At 38.0% G+C, this 25,806-nt stretch overlaps 1 protein-coding gene across 3 annotated transcripts in view; it reads right to left on the minus strand.

Moving 5' to 3' along the window:
- Nucleotides 1-25,806, minus strand: part of ZNF385D (zinc finger protein 385D) — a 933,228-nt gene that overhangs the window by 234,876 nt on the left and 672,546 nt on the right. For all 3 annotated transcript variants that reach the window (XM_054504443.2, XM_045903875.3, XM_045903876.3), the window contains one exon: nt 6,551-6,693. In XM_054504443.2, the coding sequence (XP_054360418.1) occupies nt 6,551-6,693 (143 nt within the window). The remainder of the gene's footprint in view (nt 1-6,550; nt 6,694-25,806) is intronic.

Consider the following 25,806-nt stretch of genomic DNA (forward strand, 5'->3'; position numbering starts at 1 on the left):
ACATGCACCCCAATGTTCATAGCAGCAATGTCCACAATAGCCAAACTGTGGAAAGAGCCGAGATGCCCTTCAACAGATGAATGGATAAAGAAGATGTGGTCCATATATACAACGGGATATTACTCGGCCATCAGAAAGGATGAATACCCACCATTTGCATCGACATGGATAGAACTGGAGGAGATTATGCTAAGTGAAATAAGCCAAACAAGAAAGACAACTGTCATATGGTTTCACTTATATGTGGAACAAAAGGAATGGCATGGAGGACATTAGGAGAAGGAAGGGAAAACTTAAGGGGAGGGGTAGAATCAGAGGGGGAGATGAACCGTGAGAGACTATGGACTCCAGGAAACAAACTGAGGGTTCTAGAGGGGAGCAGTGTGAGGGGATGGGTTAGTCTGGTGATGGATATTAAAAAGGGCACGTACTGCATGGAGCACTGGGTGTTATACACAAACAATGAATCATGGAACACTACATCAAAAACTAATGATGTGATGTATGGTGATTAACATAACATAAAAAAAAAAGGCATCTTTGATGGAGCTATTATTTTTAAGAGGCCCATGTCTCAATATATAGAATTATTTCATGGGACTCAAAAGTTTGTAGAATGAATAAATTATTGAATGAATAAGTGAATAAAAAAACTCAGTCATGTGTTTTTCTCACTAACAATTTTGGAACTGTGACACACAGAAAAGCTTTAAAGCTCCATAGAAGATTTCTGCTTTTAACCAGTTGGGAGGCAGGTGATGGTGTCAGATACCTGGCACATAATAAGCATTTAATAAATGACAGCTGTAGCCAAAGTCCTGCACAGGGTCACCCTACAAGCGAGGCTCACAATATTTCTGGGAGATGAAACACAACCACAGAAGGATTACGCTTGACATAGAGCTGTAGCTTCCAATACTTCAAACTTCCCTAACACCCCACCACACAAACATGAGAAAGTAAGTTCCACAATGACAGAAATTTAGCCTGTTAGATTTACTGCTGATTCTGAAGGGCCTGGCACATGGTCAGTCCTCAATAAACTTTTGTTGAATGAATGAAGAAATAGGCTCCAGGAGTGTGAGAATTGTCCAGTGTATTTAAACATTCCCCTGCTTCCCCTCCCAATACCCACAGATGTTCAAAATCTGAGGTCCCAAACCTGAACTACTAAATAAGAACCTGCATTTTAACATGATTCCCCCAGCAATTCACATGCACCATAAAGTATGAGCAGTGCTGCTATAAATCACATAAATTTTACCTTCCTGTCCCCCTCCACACAACTGATAACACTTCTGCACTGAAACTAACACCACACTCAAGTGTCTAGGGTAGCTCTTGTTTTTTGAGAAAAAGGAGGAATTAGAGTAGAGTTGGATGCTAAGATCTGATCTTTCTCAGTATCTCTTTCCCCAACTCTGTCTCCCCCGTTGGCTTCCTCTCCCCTAATGAAATCATCTCATAGAGAGGAGTAACACAGAGTCAACATTTCTACACTGATTTATTTTTTTGAATGTTAAAGAATATGGGGGACCTGGATGCCTCAGTCAGAAAAGCATGTAACTCTTGATCTTGGTGTCATGACTTTGAGCCCCATGTTGGGTGTAGAGATTACTAAAAATAAATAAACTTAAAAAATGGGGGGGGGTATTAGCCTAGGCTAATAGTTACTCTCTTTATTTGCCTATCTTTCTGCCTTTGGGCCCTCTATGTGATCTTGTTCTTTTTCATGCTTCTCCCGGAAGGAGGAAGACCTCAATATTTACTGAGAATCTGGTATATGCAGGTGATTAGCTCAGTTTACTCATTTAACCTTTATGCCAACAGGAAACATAGCCATAGAAGGGGTGGAGCATACGGTCAGGCATACAGGCAGTCCCCATGAACACATTCCCCCAAAGCTGCACATTTTCAACAAAATTTTGAAGGTTCATTATTGTTATAACTACTGATGAGGATATGAAGGAAATATGTTAGAGAAATGAAAAACAAAGGGGCAACTCTGAGACCCAGGGAGAAAATTGTCAAGGAGTATAGGCCTTTTTTGATGATCAGCTCCCATTCTAAACAATATCCTAAGTAACCCAAGCTACTTCTCAGCTTCAATCTCCAGCATTTTAAAATTCGGCTATCCCTCCAATCACAAACCTGAGAGAAATGTATTCATTCTCATTTTACAGAACAGGACACTGAGGCTCCAAAGGATTTAGCCTCTTGTTCATGGTTGCAAACATGCTCAGGTTTTCTGATTATGCATAAGCCTCTCCATTCTGCCATCATGTCATCTATTGGCGACTCAGCATTGCCTTCCCTCTTCTGTGCTCTTCCTTACATCACAAGGACTGGAAGCCCTAGGGTTGCATTCCCATGGGTCTCTGCCAGCAGTATTCAGGCATGGATCCCATAAAGAGAGGCATTGCATGGGATTTGGATGAAAGTAACTGGGATGACTGAGCATCTTGTATTTCTGCAACTTCCTGATTCCATGCAAGTAAGCACAAAAATTGAGAGCCAACAATAGCCTTCTCTGACCTTTGTTTGCCTGCCCAGCATCTCCAAAGACTTTGTAAGCACCTAAATCCTTATATTAAGGCCTTCCTGTTTACATGCCTAGAATAGTTTCTATTTTTCTCACCAAGCCCCAGCTAAGCCAACCACACAGCCTTCCACTCTTGTCCCCAACCTGCCATTCTATCCTATACATCTTTCTTCATAAAAGCCACCCACATTTACAAATATTTATTTGTTCAGCTTCCCTTATAAATTGAATTATTTCAGGGCAGACATCACAATATAATTTTTGTTATCACTATTCCTGCCACATAGTGATGTTTAATTAACAGCAATTGATTGAATGGACCACACTCATACCACTTCCTAATATTTCTTCCCTAAACATCATCTACCTACTTCCAGGATTGGTTCCTTTCAAGAAATGCTGATGCAGAATGGGATCAGAATGGTCCTAAGCACTGAAACTCCAATGTCTTAAAAGATTGAGGGGCAGGGTAGGGGGTACATGAGGAATTCAAGGAAAGCTTTCTCTTGTCTGAAAGCTACCAAAACAACCAGGATACAACATCCTTAGGTCAAGAGAACAGTTTCTGTTGCTAATCTTTAAAAAACTGACTTTGAGTAGACTGAGGGATCCTAATGGTTTTATCAAATGTCCTCTTTTATATCCATATCCAAGCTCAGATTCTCCACCTGTTTTCCTTTACCTTCTAACTATGCATATTTTTACAGATGTTTCATTATTCTACTTGACTTACATCCAAACCTAGTGGCTTATGCTCTTGTGGAAGGATAATAATCAGGGATATCCATTTATGTTTCCATGATTGTATTTCATTTTTTTTCCTTTCACCATTCTGCCCCATCCTACCCCCCAAGTGACAGATGATTCCATACACAAAGCCTCAGTGGAGAGATATAACAGGCAGTCAGTTTGTGATTGTCATGAACTTGCTTCAAAAAGGTCTGATGCGGGAAGGTTGTTCAGTGGCAGATGGTTCATCATTTTCTTGGCAAAGAGATAAGAGCAGTTTGGCACATCTAGGCAGAAGGGACCACCAACAGCCTCGCAAAGTTTGTGTGTCTAAAGTTGGGAGCTGAGGACTTAAATAGCCATGCTAAACAGGTGCTGACCATCTATGAATGCCTTTGTAGGTAAATAACTTAGTGAACAGAGGAGTTTCCCACCAAGAGTTGGATGGATAGCCTGTTAGATTCTACAACCTCAGCACACCCTGAAACAGAATTAAATTGCATTTCCCTTCACCATAAAATGGTCTTTTGAATCAGAAATAAAATCAATTTACAGCAATTAAAAATTATGTTTCATACACCCTGAATTCGTGGATTGAGATTCACACCTGCTATAAAATCAAGAAGTCAGGCTATTACTTAAAGAAACACTCTATACTCTAACTCTGAGTCCAAAGTCACCTGATTATGGGCTTTACCACTATTCCCCCCTCAGTAAGAAACAAGGAGTGGCTTAATCCTTGGTTGTCGCAGCTTGACTAGCACCGAAAGGAAATAACAATTATGTGTAGCAACAGAGGGTCTCCTTATTTAAATGGAACAAATACAAACAGAAGTCAAAATCCATCATAGAGGAAAAACAATCAGTCAAACTTCTGCTCTCAGTCAATGAACTGCCACATTCAAAAAAAAAAAAAAAAAAAAAAGAAGAGTTCCCAGCCTATGCATGAACATAATGGCTATCACTCAAATAGTGCTTGCTATGTGTTGAGTGCTGTTTTACATTATTCAGCACACATACTCTGGTTTCTCTTCAAAATGCATAAATCTTTCGCCTTTTACATTATTCAGCACACATAAGCATTACCACATGCCTAAGAAATAGGTTAATTATTAGTCCCATTTTATAGATGAAGATACTGAGATACATGGGAGTTATGTCACTTGCCCGAGGTGATATTGATGATAAGCAGCAACTTTGAGATTTGAACAGTCAGTCTAGTTACAGGATCCAGCTTGACCATCATACAATGCTGCCTTTGCCCACAAAAGCGCAAATATATGAATGAAATAAACCCCAAAGGAAGAGATTATTAGGTCCACTCCCTTTATTTTAAAGAAGGGTTAATAGTAGCAAATAGGATAAAGAAACTTGCTGAGTGTCAAATAGCTCAGCCAATCACTCATCTTTGTTTTTTATGACAAACAATACTCATCAATCAAATTAATATTGCTTTTAATGTTTCTCAAATGGCAAACCGAAATTTTAAAACTCAGCTTTTTACAGCCTTCCAGGAATTTCACCTCAACTGTTCTAAAGCTGACATGAGACCTAACTGGCAGGATGCCAAGTGGTCTTAGAGGCCAGGTAATGCACCTTGATGGATCATCTCTGGGCATCTGGGAAGCAAGACTGTGCCAGGAAGCCACTTAACTGAACAGCGGAGAAAGGGAACCCATGGAACTTTAGTGTGGTCATTTAAAAATCAGAGAATTTGATGCTGAGCAATTTTTTCTCTACACTTATTGAAATGCCTAGGATTAGAAATCTTTACTTTGGAAACGTGATCTTGATGCTCCTCCATTTATGCTCCATCAATTTCAAAATAAGATTCCCATGGAAAACCCCTCACCCCTAAAAGAGCAAAGTGATCATTCTGATTCTCCCTTGCCCTTTAGCGAGGACTAGCATATAATTGGACCATGTCCCTGGAATGACCAGAGTCCCCAGGATGAAGTATTATTAAAGAAAATAAGACCCACTTCCATCTCCTGAAAGAGAATGATCTAACTGTGGGAAGATTTTAAAAAATCCATCATGGAAGCAAGATGTTGCAATAAGAAATCTGTATTATTTAGATCACTGGGCATTCAGTGACCTACTATCTTAATCCTCTTTGCTCTGGTTGTGTTGACACATCGTGTCATTGATAAGCTCAGACCTCCATTATGACAAACTGCTGAAATCTGACTCAGATGATATTAGGAAAAAAATAGTCATGGGTTTCTAACCTTTTCAACCCTTATTTCTATTTTCATCATAAGAATACTTTCACTGCCTGTACAAAAAGAGATGATGATGAATATGAGGAATCTGTCAACTTACAAAGATATGCTAAGAGTGAAAATAGAAGCAAGTAATTGAACTTGTGTTGAGAAGGCCATTAACAAAGCCCAAAAAACAAAGTAATTTAAGAAAGACCTAACCTGAGCAACTGTGACACGGTAAGAAGGGAAAACAAAACAAGACAAAAAAAGTAAAACAAACAAAAGAAACCCTCCTACCACCAGAATGCTGAGTTGCTTTAAGTTAAGGGGGAAAAAAGTGCTCTGCAAATGGAATGCATCACTATTGTGCTTATCGGGGTCCTCTTTATTAAATTAGAAAAGAAGCAACAGATTTGAAAATTAAAGTGTAGGACTCAGAAGAAACTCGTTCAAGTTTTTAGACACTTACTTGAATTCTAATGTTCTCTTTAATAAATTCATTAAGTTTTAGTGTAGATATATTCCAACAAAATAATGGAATCATTAGTATTACCCAGAAAGACACTAAACGGGAGACATGAACTCAAGACCAACCCAGTTGGATTAAATCTCTTTTCATTTTCCCTTGAAGGAGTCTGGCTCTGGGGACCTTATTTAACCAGACAACCAGCTACCTTGTAGCTTTCAGACCATCCATGGAATAAATGATAACAGCAAAATGGACGTAGTGACCAACTTACCCCTGGCACATCAGGACTACTCTTATTTCTATTGGGTCAACTTCGTTTTCTATTCTCCACCAAGGTTACAACTTTGTGGCCAAATGAATTTATTGTTCATAACAAGTCCCAAAGGCTCAGCTATAAAAAAGGAACTCTCTGACCTCAACTACTGTATTGAAAGGACCCTGCAGCAGACTCTCTGAGAACTAACAAAACATTTTATATGAGCATTAATTTGAAAAACTAAAATAATCCTTTCTTTCAAAAAAGGAAAGCAACAATAGCAACAACAACAAAGTACTCCTGGCACTTACCACTCGGCTACATGCAAATGTGACCTGGGGACTTACCGCATTAAAATTGGGGAAGAGGTTGACTGCCGCTGCTGTGTCCAGAGGAAAGGGAAGAAAGGGTTTGATATCCAGCGAAGGTTGCAGAGGAGGGGCTGGTGGACGGACCAGGGCTGGGAGAGCAGGGCTCTGGCAGGTACCACCTGCAGAGAGGAGAGCAAAGGGAGCAATCAGTGACACTGTGCATGCTAAAAACAAAAACAAAAAACCATCAAGGTGTCTTTTGAGCCCAAAAGGCCAGCTTTGTGGGTCACTGGAAAAAACAAGACAGGGAGTGTAGTGGCCTCAGCTAGGAAGTGGTCAATGAGCGGATCTGCCATTAGGCAGAGGGAGCTAGTTAAGCTGCTCCCTTTCCCTCCTCAGATAATAACTGTACAGTTGTGTAAGTAACAGTTACCATTTCCAACATTTCACACTCTACCATCTATCCTTCCTTTCTGGCCTAAAGCTCTGGATTGGATCAGCAACAACTCTTTCACTAAAATCCCTTGATTCAAAAGGAAAACCCCTCCCTCCGTTGCACTCTCATCCCTCTTTGAAAACAAACTTCTACTCAGAATATGCATCAAGTCTAAGTGATTACTTTACAGAACTGCTCTTTTCCACCACATCCAAAACTCTGGCAGCAAGAAGACATGAACTTGGCATGGAAAAGAAACTTAACCACAAATACAGGCAGCCATATGTTACTGCCCTGGCAACTGGAGGATTAAAACAAGTGAACCCAGCTACAAACCAAGCAATCCCTGAACTGTTCAGCACCCTGGCAGCTTTGAGCACTCTATGACTACCTACCTCCTTCCCAGTTGTGAGTAGGTGGAATTTAGAAGGCCACCAATGAGCAAGCAGTGGGAATATTATGCCAACAAAGACACCCTTTGCATACTGGTAGGCAACCAGCTGTTTGCAACGGAGCACCCCCACCCTTCTCCCCCACTCCCCATTATAGGGCTCCACGCACTCAGAAGATGGAAGGAAAGAAGCCCATCTCAGTGTTCAGTCTCCCATATTTTGGTAACATTCCAAAACATCAATTTGCTCTTAATTAAAGGCTGTTTGAATCCTAGGAAACCGTTAAAATATGCCAGCATTCTTCTAATCTGAGAGGCAAGCAACAGACTGTAAAAACCTGCTGGTGAAAATCCAAGAAGCATTAGGAAAAAAAACACAGTGGGATTTTTCCTTTCTCATGGAAAAGAACCCTAAGAGGCAGAAGAGAGAAGAGAGGCTCATGTCTGTGCCACTCACTTGCCTGCCATTTTGTTTTCAAAACAAAGTAGAATGAGACCCATAGGAATAATCTTTAAAAATCTCACAATCACTTCTCTGGTCAACTGGACACAACCATCATCCTGCCTTCAATCAGTTATCTGAACACAAGGTAAACATTCTAAAAATGATTCCCCAATGGCAAATCTAACCCTACTAGACCAGTAGATCAGTTAACAAGGTGAGTGACTTAATGCCTACAACAGAAGCCATCAGCACAAGATGTAATTAACCATACAAAAAACCCATTAACTCTCCTATTTCCAGGTATAAAATCAGCTGGAGCCAAATTAACAAAACCAGTATTTTTACCACTCTTTTCACTTCCCTTTTAAAATATTCCTTAACAACAGCAAGGCCAACGGTAACAAGTTTGAATCAGCAAACCAATTAAAATAAAAAGTAGTACAAGTCAGAAGAGAGAGGACAGATGTTAAAGCAAGCATAGATAAAAGCAAAAAAATAACAAGTCTACATTCACCAGAGCACACCATAAATGTATTTTATTGTCCACCTGTTAGTATATTGAGTGTGGGTGTCTAAACTTTCTTAGTGTGGGTGTCTAAACTTTCTTAGAGAGAGCATCCATAAAACTTTGGTGATAGTTTTGTCTTGAGTTTAGTATTACTAAAAATTTCTTTTGATAAAAAGTTAAAGAAACAAAACAAATTTTTGGTCAGTATGTCTTTAGAAAACTCTAAGTAAAATATGTCTGGGTGGAAATCAATGATATAGTTTAACGTGAGCACAAATAATAGTGAGTTTTAATAAATAATTTTATATTATTTTTATCTGTGTCACACATCACTCTTTGCAAAAGGTGTTCTTATATATCCATTACCTTGTTTGAGTCTAAAATATCAAAAATCAAGTAAGGGCTAAAATAATATTATGAAGAAAAAATAAGTTGGAAAACTCTGTGGTTGTTAATGTAGCTTCCGTTGAAATGTTCCATTCTTGTAATTAAAAGAATGCAATTCAGCAGGAACATATTCTGTAATTATTTCATTTATAAACCCCCCTCTGGTTCAGGATGACCAGAAATGTTAAAGAGATAGCTCAAGCTTATTTATTTTATCCAACACAATGAGAGGCACAAAGTTGATTGACTGCTTGATAAAGTTAAGTTCCACCTCTCTTCCTCCGAGATATGTATTTCATTTAACTTATACATGCAGCTAAAGACCTTCTCTCAATGTTGCCACTGGGTTTTCCTTAATAAGGGATGCAAAAATATCAAGGAAGAGTCATAAAATTTGGGGAACCTAGGCAAATTATTGAGCCCATCTCTTCTTACCTGTTTGAAGAGATAAACCAAAAAGATGGTTGGAGAGCAGAGCACATGTGTGACTATACACATTTTGGCTACTGGCTATGCAAATACAGGTGTAGTAGATGCTGCAGTGTGCTTCCACCGCCCCCTTCCCCAGCTCCTGGCAGAGCTGGGAAGAGCTGGTAGCTGATAACTCACACTGAGAATCTGCACACACATTGCCTTGGGCCAGAGGGTGCTGCCTCAGCCCAAGTCAAAGTCTTCCAGTGTGCAATGACTGATTGATAACAGGGGTGTCGTGGCTTCTTCTTTATGCCTCAAGGCAGGATGACTCTGAACCTGTATTTCTGCTCTAGACCTCCTCGTAAGATCTAGGATAGACTGAGGCCTCTGTTGTGACTGCCTCACCGTTCAACTTTTCCCTCTGCCCAGTCCTGTATGCCTCACTCCTCATAGAAGATGGTCTCTAATAAAGGCTGAGTCCACTTCCAGTTCTTGGATAGCAGGGTATAACTATTATGAGTCTAAGTGAAATGTTGAATTGCTTTATTCTAAAATAGATACTTGCCACAAAATCCATAATGCTGATGCTGAGGTATAAAACTGAAGCTCTCTCTTAAAAATTATCTGTGACTACCATTTCTACTTTTAAAATTTGGATATGTCCTGAAATATTTCCTTGCACCAGTCTGTACATGCTCAGCAGCAAGAATATTTTTTTTTTTAAAGATTTTATTTATTTATTTGAGACAGAGAGAATGAGAGACAGAGAGCATGAGAGGGGGGAGGGTCAGAGGTAGAAGCAGACTCCGTGCCGAGCAGGGAGCCCGATGCGGGACTCGATCCCGGGACTCCAGGATCATGACCCGAGCCGAAGGCAGTCGCTTAATCGACTGAGCCACCCAGGCACCCAGCAGCAAGAATGTTATTTGCAAAGAGTACAAAATCAAAATCATCAAATGAAACATATTTCATTTGTAAAGCAGATTAAAATATTCTCCTTGAGAAAACAACTATTTCATTTCTTCATTTTTTAACAGAAACTACTGCATTTAGGATACAAATATACATTTATTATTATTTTCTTTATTATAAAATGACCTTAACAATAATAAACATCAAAATACACAATGAATTTGTAGGCATTACTATATGTTAAAAAAGAGTAGTTTTGTTGTTATCGTTTATTAACAGTGTCACTTCACTCATTGGAATGTCACACTTCTGGAAATATCGGTATTCTTAATTTGAAGAAAGCATTTTGAAGCCTCCGTGAGTGGAGACTGAAAAAATATATAAGCTCGATATCTTTTATGTTTGAAACCCTACCTACCTTAGTACCACCTCTTTCATAGCCTATGCAATTTTAACAATTAAATTATTCTGATTTCAGAGCAGTTAATATCTCTCCATATACCAAATTTCTAATATACCATGAAAGTCAGCAAATAAAAACATTCATTGAGTATAGAATGTTAGACACTAAGGTATTGAATAATTTAGGTAAATACAGTAAATAAGATAATCCTTAAAGCTCACAAAATTTCTCTGTCCCTTTTTTATGTTTATTCTGCTAGGTTATATTTAGAATTTAGAATTGAACTATAGAGCAAACATTAAATATTACTTTGGTGTATTCATAAGACAGCTGTATATTCACAAAAGTACAAACATGAATTTGAAAAGAATACATGAGTAACTTATTTGTTCATAGACTAGTTGTTAATAAAGATTATGTGACAGAGTAAGATACATTCACTTCAAAAGTTTGCATTTCTGAAAATCAATTAAAATATAAATTTGGAAATGTTCATTTTAATAATTCATACAGAAAAAAAGGAATTCTAAGCCAGTTGTCACTTGAAGCCTATCTTATTAGAGATATTATGTATACAGTGCCCAGCCCAATGTGTGGCCAACTGGTGCTCACTAAGTGAGGCATGTATTTTTTAATGAACCTAATAAATTCCAAAGGAGCTGTTCAAATTCCTCCAGACACAAATTGGGGCTCTCTGAAAGCAGTCAATCAAGACAATTTAGAAGCATGTTCATATCGTTCACTTTGTTTATTTTGACCCCTGCAGAAACAGAGTCTTCACAAAGAGGATACTTTGTAAATCAGTATTTTGAAATACTCCTTCAGAGTGGGACGGTGTTCTTTCTGTAATATAACACTTTTAACCTTGAACTTCTGCACTTGATCCATTCAGGCATTCAGGGTTTATCAAACAGTCACAGATGTCCTGTCTGACAGCCTGACAGCTTAACCTACTAATTAATCTTTCATTTCTCCAAATGACAAAACTGAAGTTCAAAATAATCAAGGGTTGCTGCTGTTAAATATTCAAAACCATGTATGCTTTAGGACTGGGAATCATATATATGTGTGTGTATATATATAACAAATATATAATTATATATACATGTATAAATATGTATATAAATATATTAACACATATGAGTATTATATAATATATGAAAATATTTTTTAAGTCTACATTTATAAAAGCAGCAGAAATCCTCAATTTCCTGATCAGATAAATAATTTCCATGGTATCTTTATCCTTAACCATCAGTTTTATACACACACACACACACACACGTATATATATAAATTTAACTATATGTTTTTATTAAAAATACACATATTAACTTATATATTAAATATATAATTATATTTATACTTATCTACAAGTATAATATATATATTTCAATAGTGAGCTATGATTAAACCAGTAAAGCACTTAGAATATTCATACCTAACAGGAAAACACCAAGAGCATTTTAAGTAGTATCAAGTCCTAAGTAGTTACTTGCGAAGCAACTATGAATTCACATGGAACACTACTCACATCTATTTCCAACTACTTCAGTTAGAATTTGCCATGTGCATTGCGGGAAGGAAAGGTGCACTAGGAATTCCGGGGTCTATGGGATGGTAGACATAAAAAATTTAGATCTGATACCACTATCATGAAGTAGAAAACAAATGAGTATTGGGGGCATAAAGGTAAAAGTTGATTTGACACAAAACACTGGCCATAGAGTGCTGTGAAATCGGCCAGCCAGCATGGGTGGGAATGAGTGTAGAGAATACAGCTAAATTTTATGAATCTACTGAGTAACTGCATGGACCATGTCTGCTATCCCTTAATTCCTTTAAAATGCACACCAACAAACTGATGGTTACCAGAGGGGAGGTGGGTGGGGGATGGGTGAAATAGGGGAAGGAGATTAAGGAAGGACTTGTGATGAGCACTGGGTGTTGTATGTAAGTACTGAATCACTAAATTGTACACCTTAAACTAATATTACACTGTATGTTAACAAACTGGAATTTAAATAAAAACTTAAAAAATAAAAAATAATAAAATGCACAACAATTCTGCATGTATCTACTGTAATACTCAATTTACGAGCTCAAAAGCCAAAGCTCTATGAAGCAAAATATCTTACTTAAAATCACACAGGTAAGAAATGGCATTTGTTGTGAATCCGAGTGACCTTAAGAATTTTCAAAGTACTGATGCAAATAGCTTTTAAATTAAAAGAACCACAAAAATCAACAAAATAGCAGTAAAAGGAACACTCTACAAAGTCAGTTTTGCCATATAAGGCAAGCAGCTCCTTTGCAGCCAGACGTAATGCATTAAAATGAGAAATCTTGAAATTTTTATTACTGCTCAAAAAAAAAAAAAAAACCCAATAAACACATTCCTTGTAAAGACTATGATAAAGGAATATTCAGTATTTATTGCAGATATTTATCTACCATGGGAACATCCTGGCACTGCCCTATATTTGAGAAAGAATCCAGAAAGACATGCATATCATATCAGATATGTTTCAAAAGCCCTCAAGTTTGCATTCTTTAACATCTACTTGCCAAATCAGAAAAATAAATACGTGTTTGTTGTATTCCCTTGTGTGACTCCTCTCAAATGGTCAAGGTTGTTCGTTGGGTACTTCAGTGTTATGATGATTTTTCAACTTTCTGGCTAGAAAACTTATGTTTACCATGTTTCCATAAACCCAGTGATCCAAAGTCCCATTCAGTTCTGATCTTTGTTTAAATATTGTTCCCAACTGAATGATAAAACTAGAAACTTATTTTGAAATAAAATCTGAATTTAATGTGACTTTTCACATTTTTCTTCTATTACTTTCTTTTCCTTCCTATTTTAGATTGTCGATTTACCTGCTAGGTTTTGGAAAGTTGACCCAGCACTTTCTCCCTCAGGATGAAGGTCCTCATTGGCCTAAATTGACCTTGGCAGGTCAATTCCAGTGTTAAAGCAAGGTCTGATCCACAGACAGGTGGTAAGCCACACAGGACGGTGGCTGCGCTTTCACATCCTGTTCTTGACCACAGAGAGGGATCAGGTGAGAATAGGAATATGAGTCAGGGTAACTGGAGCATCACCCTGGAAACACTGATTCAGAAACATTAGCTCGAGTCAATGGTCAGGACTCCATCTTAAACCATGAAAGAGAACACATGTGAGCCAGCCATGTTTCCCCTTATCCAAATTCCGTATTTTTTCATCTTAAGTTGTGGTATTTTAGCATTTCAGTAAATCACCTCAAAACTCATTTTGGAAGGAACCTAAGAAGGACTAGCTAACATTGCTTTCTCTGTCACTGTCAGTGAATGTCATGACCAGAATTAAAAAAAAAAAAAATGCTATTATCTAGTTGCCAATATCCTGAGTCAAGTCTTCACTAGAAGAAAAGTAGAATCTCTTATTTATTTAGCTGTCATGACAATTTCTGGTGCCTGGGAAACACTGCAGAAAAATCTGTAAGGAGTTTTAGACTTTTACTCCTGTACTTCAGCCCCTCTGTCAAAGCGTACGTAACTCAGGATTAGTACCCCCTCACAGGAAGTCAAAAGATTTTGCTTGAAAAATTCCTCTCAACTCAGTACCAGGGACATAAGATGTAAAAATGTAAAATTTTCCTCAAGAGGAATTGCCCAAGATTTAATTTCACAAAATAAATTATAAGTAGTAATAAAGATGCTCTAGTACCAAGGTGTCTGATACGGTCGTCATTAGCCATGTGTGGCTATTTTAAATTAAAAATTAGTAAAATTAAAAATCCAGTTTCTCAGCCACACTAGCCACATCTAAATGCTGAGTAGCCACATGTGGCTAGAAGCTACCATGTTGTATGCAGCAGTTAGGAAACATTTCTATCATCGCAGAAGGTTCTATTGGCCATTACAGCTCCAGAGCAAAGCCAACATTTTTGAGTGATGAGTAATTTACAGATAAGGTGCCTGATACAGTCTGCTTCAGAATGTCTTGCTGATCAGAGAGAAAGTCTTGCTTTCTCCTGGTTTCTTCTCCTTCTGGGATTGAGGAGGAAAGCTTTCCAAGAGCCAAATGTGGCCACTGTCAGAAGGCAGACACGGTTGGAATCATACGAAAAAGGATTACTTGTCCACTCCTGGAGAAAACAATGGCCAATATGAATCTTTATGTGTGATCAATGATGATAATACTCAATGAGAAACCTAATTTAAAAAAAAATGTTTAATGCTAAAATCAATATTAATGAATAATGAGTGCTTTGGATAAAAATGATACCGGGGCGCCTGGGTGGCTCAGTCGTTAAGCGCCTGCCTTCGGCTTGGGTCATGATCCCAGGGTCCTGGGATCGAGCCCCGCATCGGGCTCCCTGCTCGGCGGGAAGCCTGCTTCTCCCTCCCCCACTCCCCCTGCTTGTGTTCCCTCCTTCACTGTGTCTCTCTCTGTCAAATAAATAAATAAATAAAATCTTTAAAAAAAAAAAAAATGATACCACATTTTCAAACCAAGGATGCAAAAAGGGCCAGTCCTAGGGCAAATGAATGTTTATTCATATCTGATACTCTTTGAGAGAGTGCTATCACAACGCTTTTATTTAATGAAACAAAGTGTGTCACAACGCAGTCGCAATAAGAGCCAAGTGTTGAAATCCAGCTAACGTAGGCAGTTAAACCTGCCTAACTACATCTGTCTCTCAGGGTAATTTTGCTCATAATATCTAGGCTTTAGTCACCTCACTCTAAAGAGGTCCTTGGCATTGCTGTTCCATGATCTGTGCCTTTCAACTGGGACTTACCTGCATGAACCTTACTATGCCTGTAGAGCTGGGCATGCAGTTCCTCCAGAGCCTGATAAATATCTTCCCTCATGTTTTTTTTTTTCTTCTTCTCATAATTGTGTTGCATTCTTTGTTTCATCTCCAAGCCCTTGCCAATCTGTGTAGATACTAAATGTGATCCAAGGTATTACTAAAACATCTCCTGAGCTTAAATGGTGTGGTGTAGTTCTCCCAGTACTATTAAAATGAGTTAAATAAGGGGGCGCCTGGGTAGTTCAGTCAGTTAAGTGGCTGCCTTTGGCTCAGATCCTGATCCCAGCTGGGGTCCTGGGTGGGAGTGAGCCCTGTGTCCCTCAGGCTCCCTGCTCAGCGGAGAGCCTGCTTCTCCCTCTCCCTCTGCCCCTGCTCCTCTGTCTCCCTCTCAATCTCAAATAAATAAATAAAATCTTTAAAAAACAATAAAACAAAATGAGTTAAGTAAGAATTACACACCACCTCCATTTATCTTAAGTAGTATTTTTATTATGTAAATGGTGAAGCTATTAGTTGACAAGAAGAGCAAATCTAAGAGAAGAAGACAAGCTAAGTTTTTGACCTAATGAACCTGAGGTCTAAGTGGAAAAGTAGCCATTGGATAAGAGGGCCCACTGCTTAGAGGCCAGTTCTGGGCAGATTCCACTCTGAGCAAACATTGGAGAGTCATCAGATAGGAAATCTGGACATGAGAAAGATTTCCCTGGGAAGCATTAGAAGAGGCCCGGGCCTAAGCCTACACCTTGACAATCCGATCCTTAGCCCAGTGAGAAAGACCCAGAAGGACTGGAAAGAGCAAGATGAGAGGGGGAGAATATGTCTGCCTAGAGGCAAACTAACCAGCAACTTCCTGGAAGAAGAGAACATAAATGGGGACTAAACTATCAGAGAATATTTTTTTAAAGATTTTATTTATTTATTCATGAGAGATAGAGAGAGAGAGGCAGAGGGAGAAGCCTGATGCGGGACTCGATCCCAGGACCCCAGGATCATGACATGAGCCGAAGGCAGATGCTTAACCAACTGAGCCCCCCAGGCACCCTAAACTATCAGAGTTTATTGGTGTGTATTGCTAAAAGGCAAGGAACATTTTATCGTATATTTTTAGTCCAATTTTTAGACCAATAATTAGTTCAATTAAGCTTCCATTGTTGATTCTTTTCTTTAAAAAAAAACTAAATACATGGTCTAAACATAAAATGCTCTAATCTGTTTATAACATAATTTTATTAGCATTTTCTCTCAACATAAGTTTCTTAACCATGGATTTCATTTTTAGGTGTGAATTTATTCTGTCTTTTAAACAACTCCCCTTTCCTCCATCAGCCTAAAAGCAATTACATTTCAGCTCCTGCACAAGGGGAACTGTGCAGAGAACTCTATGTAGTATATAGCTCCTCTGTCCTTTCATAGCCTTTTGAATTAAAAAAAAAAAAAAGGAATAATGATGAGGTTAAAGACAATTGCTCAAGGTCACACCATTAGTAAGGTGTAAAGCCAAAATTTGACACCAAACATTCTGCTTCCAGAGTTTAAGCCATTATAGCTACATTTTATTCAGATATTGCCATTTTTTTGATGACGTGTAATAGAGAACAACAAATTCTATAAACAAAAAGCTGATTCAAATTAAACTTTGCCAAAGCAAATCAAATGAATGTGTACTGAGAGGGACTCATTTGTAAGGCACTGGAATATTCAAGAAGCAATTTCAGTTTCTTGCTCCATTGGTGCTTATAATCCAGTATATTGCATATTATGCATATATTGAATCTACCAGATACCATAATGCAATAGACTGAATGTTTGTGCCCCTCCCTAAATTAATATGTTGAAACCCAGCCCCCAGTGTGATGGTATTTGGAGGTGGGGCCTTTGGCCGTGTTTAGGTCATGAGGGTGGAGCCCTTAAGAATGGGATTAGTGCCTTTACTGAAGAGGCCCCAGAAAGAATCCTGCCCCTTCCACATGTGAGGCAGAAGTCTATGCACCAGAAAGTAGGCCTTACCAGACACCAAATCTGCCTGTGCTTTGATCTTGGACTTACCAGCCTCCAGAACTGTGAGAAATAAATGGCTGTTAATTATAAGCCACCCAGTCTGTGGTATTCCATTAAAGCAGCCTGAATGAACTAAGCAGATGCATTCATCCAAAGATACCATTTTTTCTGCTTGAATTAACCTGTTATTGGTTTAGTTTTCCCTTTCACTTCATCTACACAGTCCAGAAGAGCAAAGTAGAAGTTAAACTTACATCCATTATAATTAACTCAACTGAACTTAAGACTAATATCTGTTACAGCATTCACTTGATTGTGAATGTTTTCATTCAATGTTTCACTGTGATTTTTTTCCCCACATTTCAATTGAATTTTCTTTCATAACAGTTATGACACAGAATTCCTAGGAAATACAGCTGGGTGTATTTTATTAAATTAACACTGGGTGACATTGAGAAATAATATGTCACTATCACTATCACCAAATAAAAATAAGATATATTAAAAAGAGTGACAATCACATTTTTGCTGTCTTAAGGGGCCTACACTTGGCACATCCCATTCGTAGCACCTCTTAGCTTCTAAGGTGTAGGAACTGTGAGTTCTGATTTCCATTGCGTTGGTGAACATTCTTACAAATCCTATAATAGCAAAAAGAAATTCTGATTTCAGTTTCCTCAAGAACATTCCCTGTGGAGCTGACATGTGCTCTGTTTAGTCTCGGCCCCAATGTGATTGTTTCTTCTGGCAGGTTTTGCTTAAAACAAACCTAACTTTATATTTTCTTCTAATTCTGAAACATTTGGTCCTTGGAAGAGATATAAAATCAGTTACTATCAGAATTGTAGTAATTATAGTGTCCTGAAAATGACTGGCTTTAAAATGGAAGAAAAATAAAATGTCCATAAGTGATTGTAAGTGAGAAGATACACATAGCCATATTTTATTTTTATAAGAAGTCCTGTCATTTTGAGCACTTATTGTATTCTAAGTTCTGTGCTAGATGGCAATTTATATACACTATTTATGTAAACAATGAAGATATCCTTGCTCTCATTATACAGATGAAGAAACAGAGGCTTAGTGAGATCCATTTACTGAAGATAAACCACCTTGTTAAGTGGTAGAGCCAAGAAGAATTAGAAACCAGAGATGTCTGATTCCAAAGCCCATATTCTTTGATTATATTACACCCTTCTTCCTCTCAAATACCTACCAAGTTGTGATTCCCACCAATGTGAAAGAGGTACTGATGGAAACAGAAATTGCCTCTGAGTGAAGGACCTAAGTTTTCACATTCAAATAGCTAGGAGGGAGCAGATACAGGATTTACAAATCCAGAAAAACAAAACAAAACAAAACAAAAAACAAATTGCTTGTAGCCTCAGGGAGGAGAAAGTCATCATACCAAGGTTATGGAGCCATCACCAAAACATAACACAGAATGAAAAGGGACATCTATAATGTGATAAAATAAAAGACATCATAAAATACTGCAGTTAAAAACGAGGATTAAAGTGAAACTAAAATGAAGGGGAAGCAAATAATCCCCAGGGAGCTGTTACTGCTGGGAGAGATGATGGGCAGTAAAGGATCCATCTGAGAGAATCTTCTGGAGTGGCCCTGAACTCAGAGAATACCAGGCTCTGGCCAAAAGTCCAAGACCAGAGACCAAAGGAAACAAGAGAACACAGATTTTTTTCTGCTTGTCATAATCAAGTTCTCACCCTCCTATGAATTCCAGCCTAAATTATTTAGTTCTTTGCTTGCCATGAGGTACAGATACATCCTGATTTGTGCTACTAATACCCATTGATTTGACTCAACTCAGACTGAGCCAGAACTAACTGGCTAATGTAGGGCATCACAGAAATTGTCTCTGATTTTTCTTTGACTACAAATTTACTAGAAGCTCATCTTCTTATTAGAAGAATTAGAATTTGAGTATCCAGATAGCACAGGCCTAAATAAATTTTGAAGAGAAATATTTAATTTAGCCATTAGAATAAAATATTCCAGTAATTAAATTGTACTCTGCTGGTGTGTGGTGGACTATATGTGCTGAATTATTCAATTTCAAATAATAACAATAAACATTAAAATAATAATAATAACCACTCTCAATTTTTGAGCACTTTACATATACATAGGATTTTAATTTTCACAATCTGTTAACTCTTAGTAATTTAATTTTTATAGTAGTGAAACTGAGGCTGTATGAAATTAAATACTTTGGTGCAGCTAATTCAAAGTAGGAAGGCAACCACTAATGACAGATTTCAATATTCCTGCTCTTGGTAAAAATCATATTCTATCCATTGTCCCCATAAGCCAAGGATACAAATCCATGATACTGCTTTCTTTTCTAGTACTCAGGGCATAGTTACCAATCAATCATGTATTTAGTTGGGACCTCAGAATCCTTCCAACACAACATACCAGTATCTAATTCAGTTGATCAAAGTTTGCTACCCCCAACAGGATACTCAAAATGACTTAAACATGATGACATTAGGGCATCCTAAACTCTGCTCTTATCAATCAGGTTAGAAGACACCTGGAAATGCTTTGTAAGCGTGGGAAGATGGACAGTGGAATCACCCTCATGGTGTCCTTATACCAAGCTATTTGGCGAAGTGTTCAGCCTTCTCTGGGTTAGAATCTGGTGAGAGGACAAAGAAGGGCATTTGACTTCTCTGCCAAAGCTTGTCCAGGTTATGAGGACAACTGGAGATTTGCACTTGCTCCTCAATGAGTAGGAGATTTCCATTCCTTGGCTTTCTGCAACAGTGACTGTAGACATAGTGAATATGAATATGTTTTGTGAGACCCCCTCCCGACTCGGATGTGATTGAACACCTTGAGAATATACAGCTTCCTCATAGCTATTCTTCCTCATTGATCTGTCTCAGAAAGTGGAAACCCGTGGACTGACCTGATCAATGTAAACCCAGAAAGGTCGGTGGAAAACAAAAGAACTACTGACCCAAAAAAGGAACTGGAGAAGGGATTCTGATCACAGACACGGAGAATTGGAGTTAGTCCTTTTAAATTCGTGGGCCTGTTTGCCTTAAATTGTAAAGATTATTTTGTGCTTTTGAAAGGACATTAATCCCAAAGGAAGAACAAAACAGAATGAGTCAAATTGCTTTGAGCAGGAATGCCCGCTGAGAGAGGAGAGAAATTTCTGCAAGAAGCGTCTCTTCTGAAATTGCCCCTGCATTTTCCTGAATGATTCTGATCTGTCCTGCATATCATTTTCAAAAGTCATTATGCCTTCCAAGAGCTAACTATCTGTCTCCCATGTTATCAATGTCATTATGACCTTTTCTTGCCTATTTATACCAGTGAGGGGCTTCATCATATAACTAAGATAAGGAAAATACTTGTTTAATTTTTTTCACATTTGTGTCATTTAACTCCTCCCTGCCCTTCAAGGTTTAGCTGAAATGCCACTTCTCCCTCCCCCTGTCCATTTAGCACCAAAATCAATTTTATTTTTTGCAAACTTCCACAGAATAGTTTAAGTAGTTATGAGAACAGGCTTTATCATCAGAAACCTGAATCCAAATTCCAACATTTTCGTGTCCTAAGGAACTTAACACCTATGTAGTTTCTTCTCCTATAGATTAAGGAAAATAACAGCTAAATCACAGGATTTAAGGATTACATGAGAAATATTTAACAGAGTAAATACTAAATTATAGTAACTCTTCTTATTGTTGTTTTCATTATTATTTTATTTAAATGATAGGAAATAAATTGATATACAATATTTTATGAAATTTGATTTCATTGAAGTTATTGTTGAAATCATTAATCATTATGTTGGGTCTTATTTTTTATTTACTAGTGGAGTTATTTGGCTTTGGCGTAAAAAGCTTTTGAAGGGGAGTGTTCATGTCTGTGTTACCTTAATTTTTCTTATGATGCCTAATGAAGTGCTTTGAAATTTATGGGCAGTTAAGTGTTCTTGAGTGAATGAATAAATGAATGGATAAATAAGACATCGTTTCTCTGAAAACTAATCCAAAGAGAGTAAATGGAAATGGCAAACTACATTTAATTTCATTAATACTATTTAGTTGATTCCTACTAAGAACATGAAATATTCACTGATGCCTGTTTTCAATGTATAAGCACTGTGGTGGTAGGAATAGGAAATAATATTAAAAAGAGAGAAGTGAAAAGGAAAGAAAGGAGGAAGGAAGGAACAGGAGAGGGGGTGTTAGGAAAGACAATCTGGGGAATGATCAAATTCAAATCAGATATGCAAATGACCCACTTGACCTAGACAGAGCTGTTACTGAAACAACCTGTAAACAAAATGGAAACTACCCAAAAAGATGTCCTATATGGAAACACCCACTCTTCGAAGAGCTCGTGGTAACCCACAGAAGTATTTCTTTTAATTTCTTTTATTTTTTTAAAGATTTATTTATTTATTTATTTATTTATTTATTTATTTATTTATTTAACAGAGAGAGAGAGAGAGAGAGAGCGCACTAGCAGGGGAAGTGGCAGGCAGAGGGAGAAGCAGGCTCCCCACTCAGCAAGGAGCCCGATGTGAGACTCTATCCCAGGACCCTGGGATCATGACCTGAGCTGAAAGCAGACGCTTAACCGACTGAGCCACCCAGGCGTCCCTATTTCTATCTTCTAAATTGGAAAGTAATTAAGTGCATGACGTTATCTGACAAAGTATTGCATGAGACAGAGACCAGCTCTGTGTCTAAAATAGCTGACTCAGAATCTAGCATGGAAACATTTACTATTATTTTTGGTCAGTGGAAAAATGGACATAACACTGATTCACAGTCATCCCTGCTTAGCTTTGTTTTTAATTACTTCCCTGCTCAGTCACCTCTTCTCTCTCATTGCCCCTCACTTCTCTGTCCTCTCGGATTTACTTCTTGGCACGTTCATTCTCTCTTACAAACATTCATCAAATATTTATTGGTTGCCCACTGTCGTGAATGCACTGGGTAAGTTTTAATAAAAGTAAATATGATCCCAAGCCCTTTAAAGAAAGATAAAATGAAAGCAATAGCCAGGGAATGAGCACATTCTTTTTTCCATCCCTATTCTCTTCAGCAACCCCTTTGGAAAAATAGTTTTCTCTTATTTAATAAAATATTTCTCTGAACCATCTAGTAAAAACAAGGACAATTTGTTAATATTAGCATTTATTAACAAAAGCAAACCAGCTTCTCACTGAACATTGGTTGGCCTTACTTTGGTCTTTGCTCCATATTTTCATATAGTTTGAAGCCCATCTTCTTCTTCTTTTTTTTTTTTAGTAAAGAGCCATGTGTGATGTTTAATTAACAATATCAGATATGACTGGCACTTTTTTTTTTAACCAAAACGTCACATGTTCTGGTATTCACATGGACTGGAATCAAGGCCACTTAATTTTATGAGTAGCTTTCTTGTCCATTTGCTACATTTTCACAACTATTCCAGACAGACAGTTTTAGATGGCATATTGGCACTGGGGAGATCTTGATAATAATTGTTTATGGCAGTCCTGCTTGTAGCTGAAGAATTCAATTAGTCTAGCCAAAATTTTAGTTGGCTCTTTTTGTCAAATACCTCTAGCCAAATCATGAGTGCTACCCAATTCCTTTCTTTTCTATTCTTATACACAAGCTCACAATCTTATATTTCTTCTTCCCCACAGACAGCCATGTTGTATGCTCAGCCTTTCTTTTTTTTTTTTTTTTAAGATTTTATTTATTTATTTGAGAGAGAGAGTGAGAGAGAGAGAGAGCACAAGAGGGGGGAGCCAGAGAGGGAGAAGCAGACTCCCCGCCGAGCAGGGAGCCCGATGCGGGACTCGATCCCGGGACTCCAGGATCATGACCTGAGCCGAAGGCAGTCGCTTAACCAACTGAGCCACCCAGGCGCCCTGCTCAGCCTTTCTTTAATGCCCACTGCCACAAAGCCAGGTAGATGTTTTGGAGAGTCTGTATTTTCATTTTTAATTTTGTCCTCCATTTTCTTTTTTCTTTTTTTTTTAAGATTTTATTTATTTATTTGAGAGAGAGAGAATGAGCGACAGAGAGCATGAGAGGGAGGAGGGTCAGAGGGAGAAGCAGACTCCCTGCCGAGCAGGGAGCCCGATGCGGGACTTGATCCCAGGACTCCAGGATCATGACCTAAGCCGAAGGCAGTCGCTTAACCAACTGAGCCACCCAGGCGCCCTGTCCTCCATTTTCAATTGTCCTTGGCTACATTTTCATTTAGCTAGTCTGGGTAGGATCTCAACTGATTGATAAATTCCAACTATAGATATGAGCATAGTGGAACTGTTTGCAAAGAACTCAGACTCTCCCATCACATTTCAGAGTATTATACTGTTACAAAATATCTGAAGTCCTTCACTGATAACATAAGAATATGGTAAAGTAAATCTTCCTCAAAACATGTTTATTTTTATTTTAAAAAAGTCATATGTTCAGAGAGCCTATGTGAATAGAGTCCATGAATAAAACCCTACATTTCTGGCACATGGGATGCAAATTTGATTGGCATGGAGCAAATTATATTATTCATTATGTTTCTGGAAAGGTAAAGGCTGTACAATTGGTAAATTAAAAGTGACTATTTCAGTAATGAGATATTTCAAATGAGCAGGTTTAAATCTGCTAAAGGAAATGGCAGGGTGTACCTCAAGAGGCAAGCTTAGGAAAACTGGCTCTTCCTCAAAGACATCCATAATACCAAAAGCACAAATGTACATCACAGATAAAGTGGGGTAGAAGGGAAAGCAAAAGGGACAGAACAATAGCTTTCCATGTATTTGCAACCCATACAAAAAACATGTGTTCTGGAAGAATCCACACAAAGAATGATAAAAGAAATACAAAAAGTTGAAACAAAACAACCACACAAAAAACAATCGTGCATATTTTTAGTGTCACAAATCGGAAAATACCAAGACTAAGGATCAAACCCAATATGACTAAAAGAAAGGGAAAGCAGAGATTTCATTGACTGATTCACAGGATGGACAGAAATGAAAAAAGAAAGCTCGTAAATTAGAGTTGGGCACCTATAATATGTTGAACCAATTGGTTGGCCAACTAAAAATATCAGATGCCAGTGAAAAGCACCCAGTATACTACATGTTTAACATTAATGAGTCCAGCCTCAGAACATAAGAATTAATCATATTAAGCCTGATTGTTGGACTGATTCTGGAGAGAAAAGGGTGTAAAGTAAGGCATTAGGCCACATTTAGTGAACTTCAAACAAAGGTAAGGTCAAAAGAAACACAATTACATAGAAATCTTCACAAAATAAAAAGCTAAAATCTGGACTCCTGGAAGGTTCATTTGTTTGTTGTTCTGTTTTATTTTAATGTTGCCAGAAAGATTAGTTAAGTATGTTCACGGTCTAACAGCTTATGAAAGAAGTGCACACCCTAGTAAATATCCAAAGCAGAGAAAAGGACATGATTCAAGGGTAGGCACATAGGAAAAGAGAAGGAATGGGGAAAAGCTAAAGTTATTGGCAATGTTTGCCTGCAGGTAAGAGACTCAGTGTGACTTAATAGCCTCCGACTATTTGAAAAGTAATATAAGAAGGATGGTGAACAGATGTTCTCCATTTTCACTTAAGACAGAAAAAGCAGACAGAGGACTGAAAGTGCAGAGGAAGAATACGAAGTTATTTTAGTTGCAACCATGTCTGGAGGAAATGGCACATTTTCAGGTCCTCTAATAGGAATGACTATCAAGGTTTAAAAACTTTTTAAAAATGAGCTTCTAAATCTCATCTGCAATTTGGTAGGATTCATATGGGAAGACATAAAAAAATCAGGACGAGTTAGAATAGGATGGGACTTAAACAATCAAGTAATCGACTCCCTGAGCAGGGGTAGGCAAACTTTTTTTTTATTTTTGAAATAGCCAAATAATAAATATTCTAGGCTTTGTGAACCATATGGTCTATACTATAATTCCACCACTGTAGTGCGAAGGCAGACACAGATAATATTTAAACCAATGGACATGACTATGATCCAATAAAATTGTATTTACTAAAACAGTCATCAAACCTGATTTAGTTTCTCTGCCACCAGCTGTAAGTTTGCTGACCCTGCTCTAAAGTGTTGGTTCTCAAACTTTGTGAGCATCAGAAGTACCTGGAGGATTTGTTAAAACACAGACTCTTGAGGCCAACCTCTACTTTGAGTTTCTGACTGAGTCTTGAGTAAGCCTGCTAATTTGCATGTTTTACTCATTGACAGACAATGCTGATGCTGTTGGTCCAGGGAGCATACACTAAGAACCCTGAGGCCAGAGAATGGAATTGATAAGCCCAAGGTCCAGGCGGGAGTATGTGTGTCCATGTGTGTTGAGCAGAATACTAAAATGGCCCCTAAGATTTCCTGCATCCCTGTGTACACACTGTGCATAATCCCCAGGACTGTGAATTTGGTGGGTATTACTCCTGTGATCATGTTATTCTATGTGACATGACCTCAGAATCGGAGGATTGGGCCTGAGCTAATCACAGGTGCCCTTTAAAAGCAAAGAACATTCTCCTGCTGGCCACAGGAGCACCAAAAGGATTCAGTGTGTTG

This window comes from Mirounga angustirostris, unplaced genomic scaffold (assembly GCF_029215605.1).
Source record: "Mirounga angustirostris isolate CCGP_5_RB_7025 unplaced genomic scaffold, mMirAng1.0.hap1 SCAF_1, whole genome shotgun sequence".
Classification (NCBI taxonomy): domain Eukaryota; kingdom Metazoa; phylum Chordata; class Mammalia; order Carnivora; family Phocidae; genus Mirounga; species Mirounga angustirostris.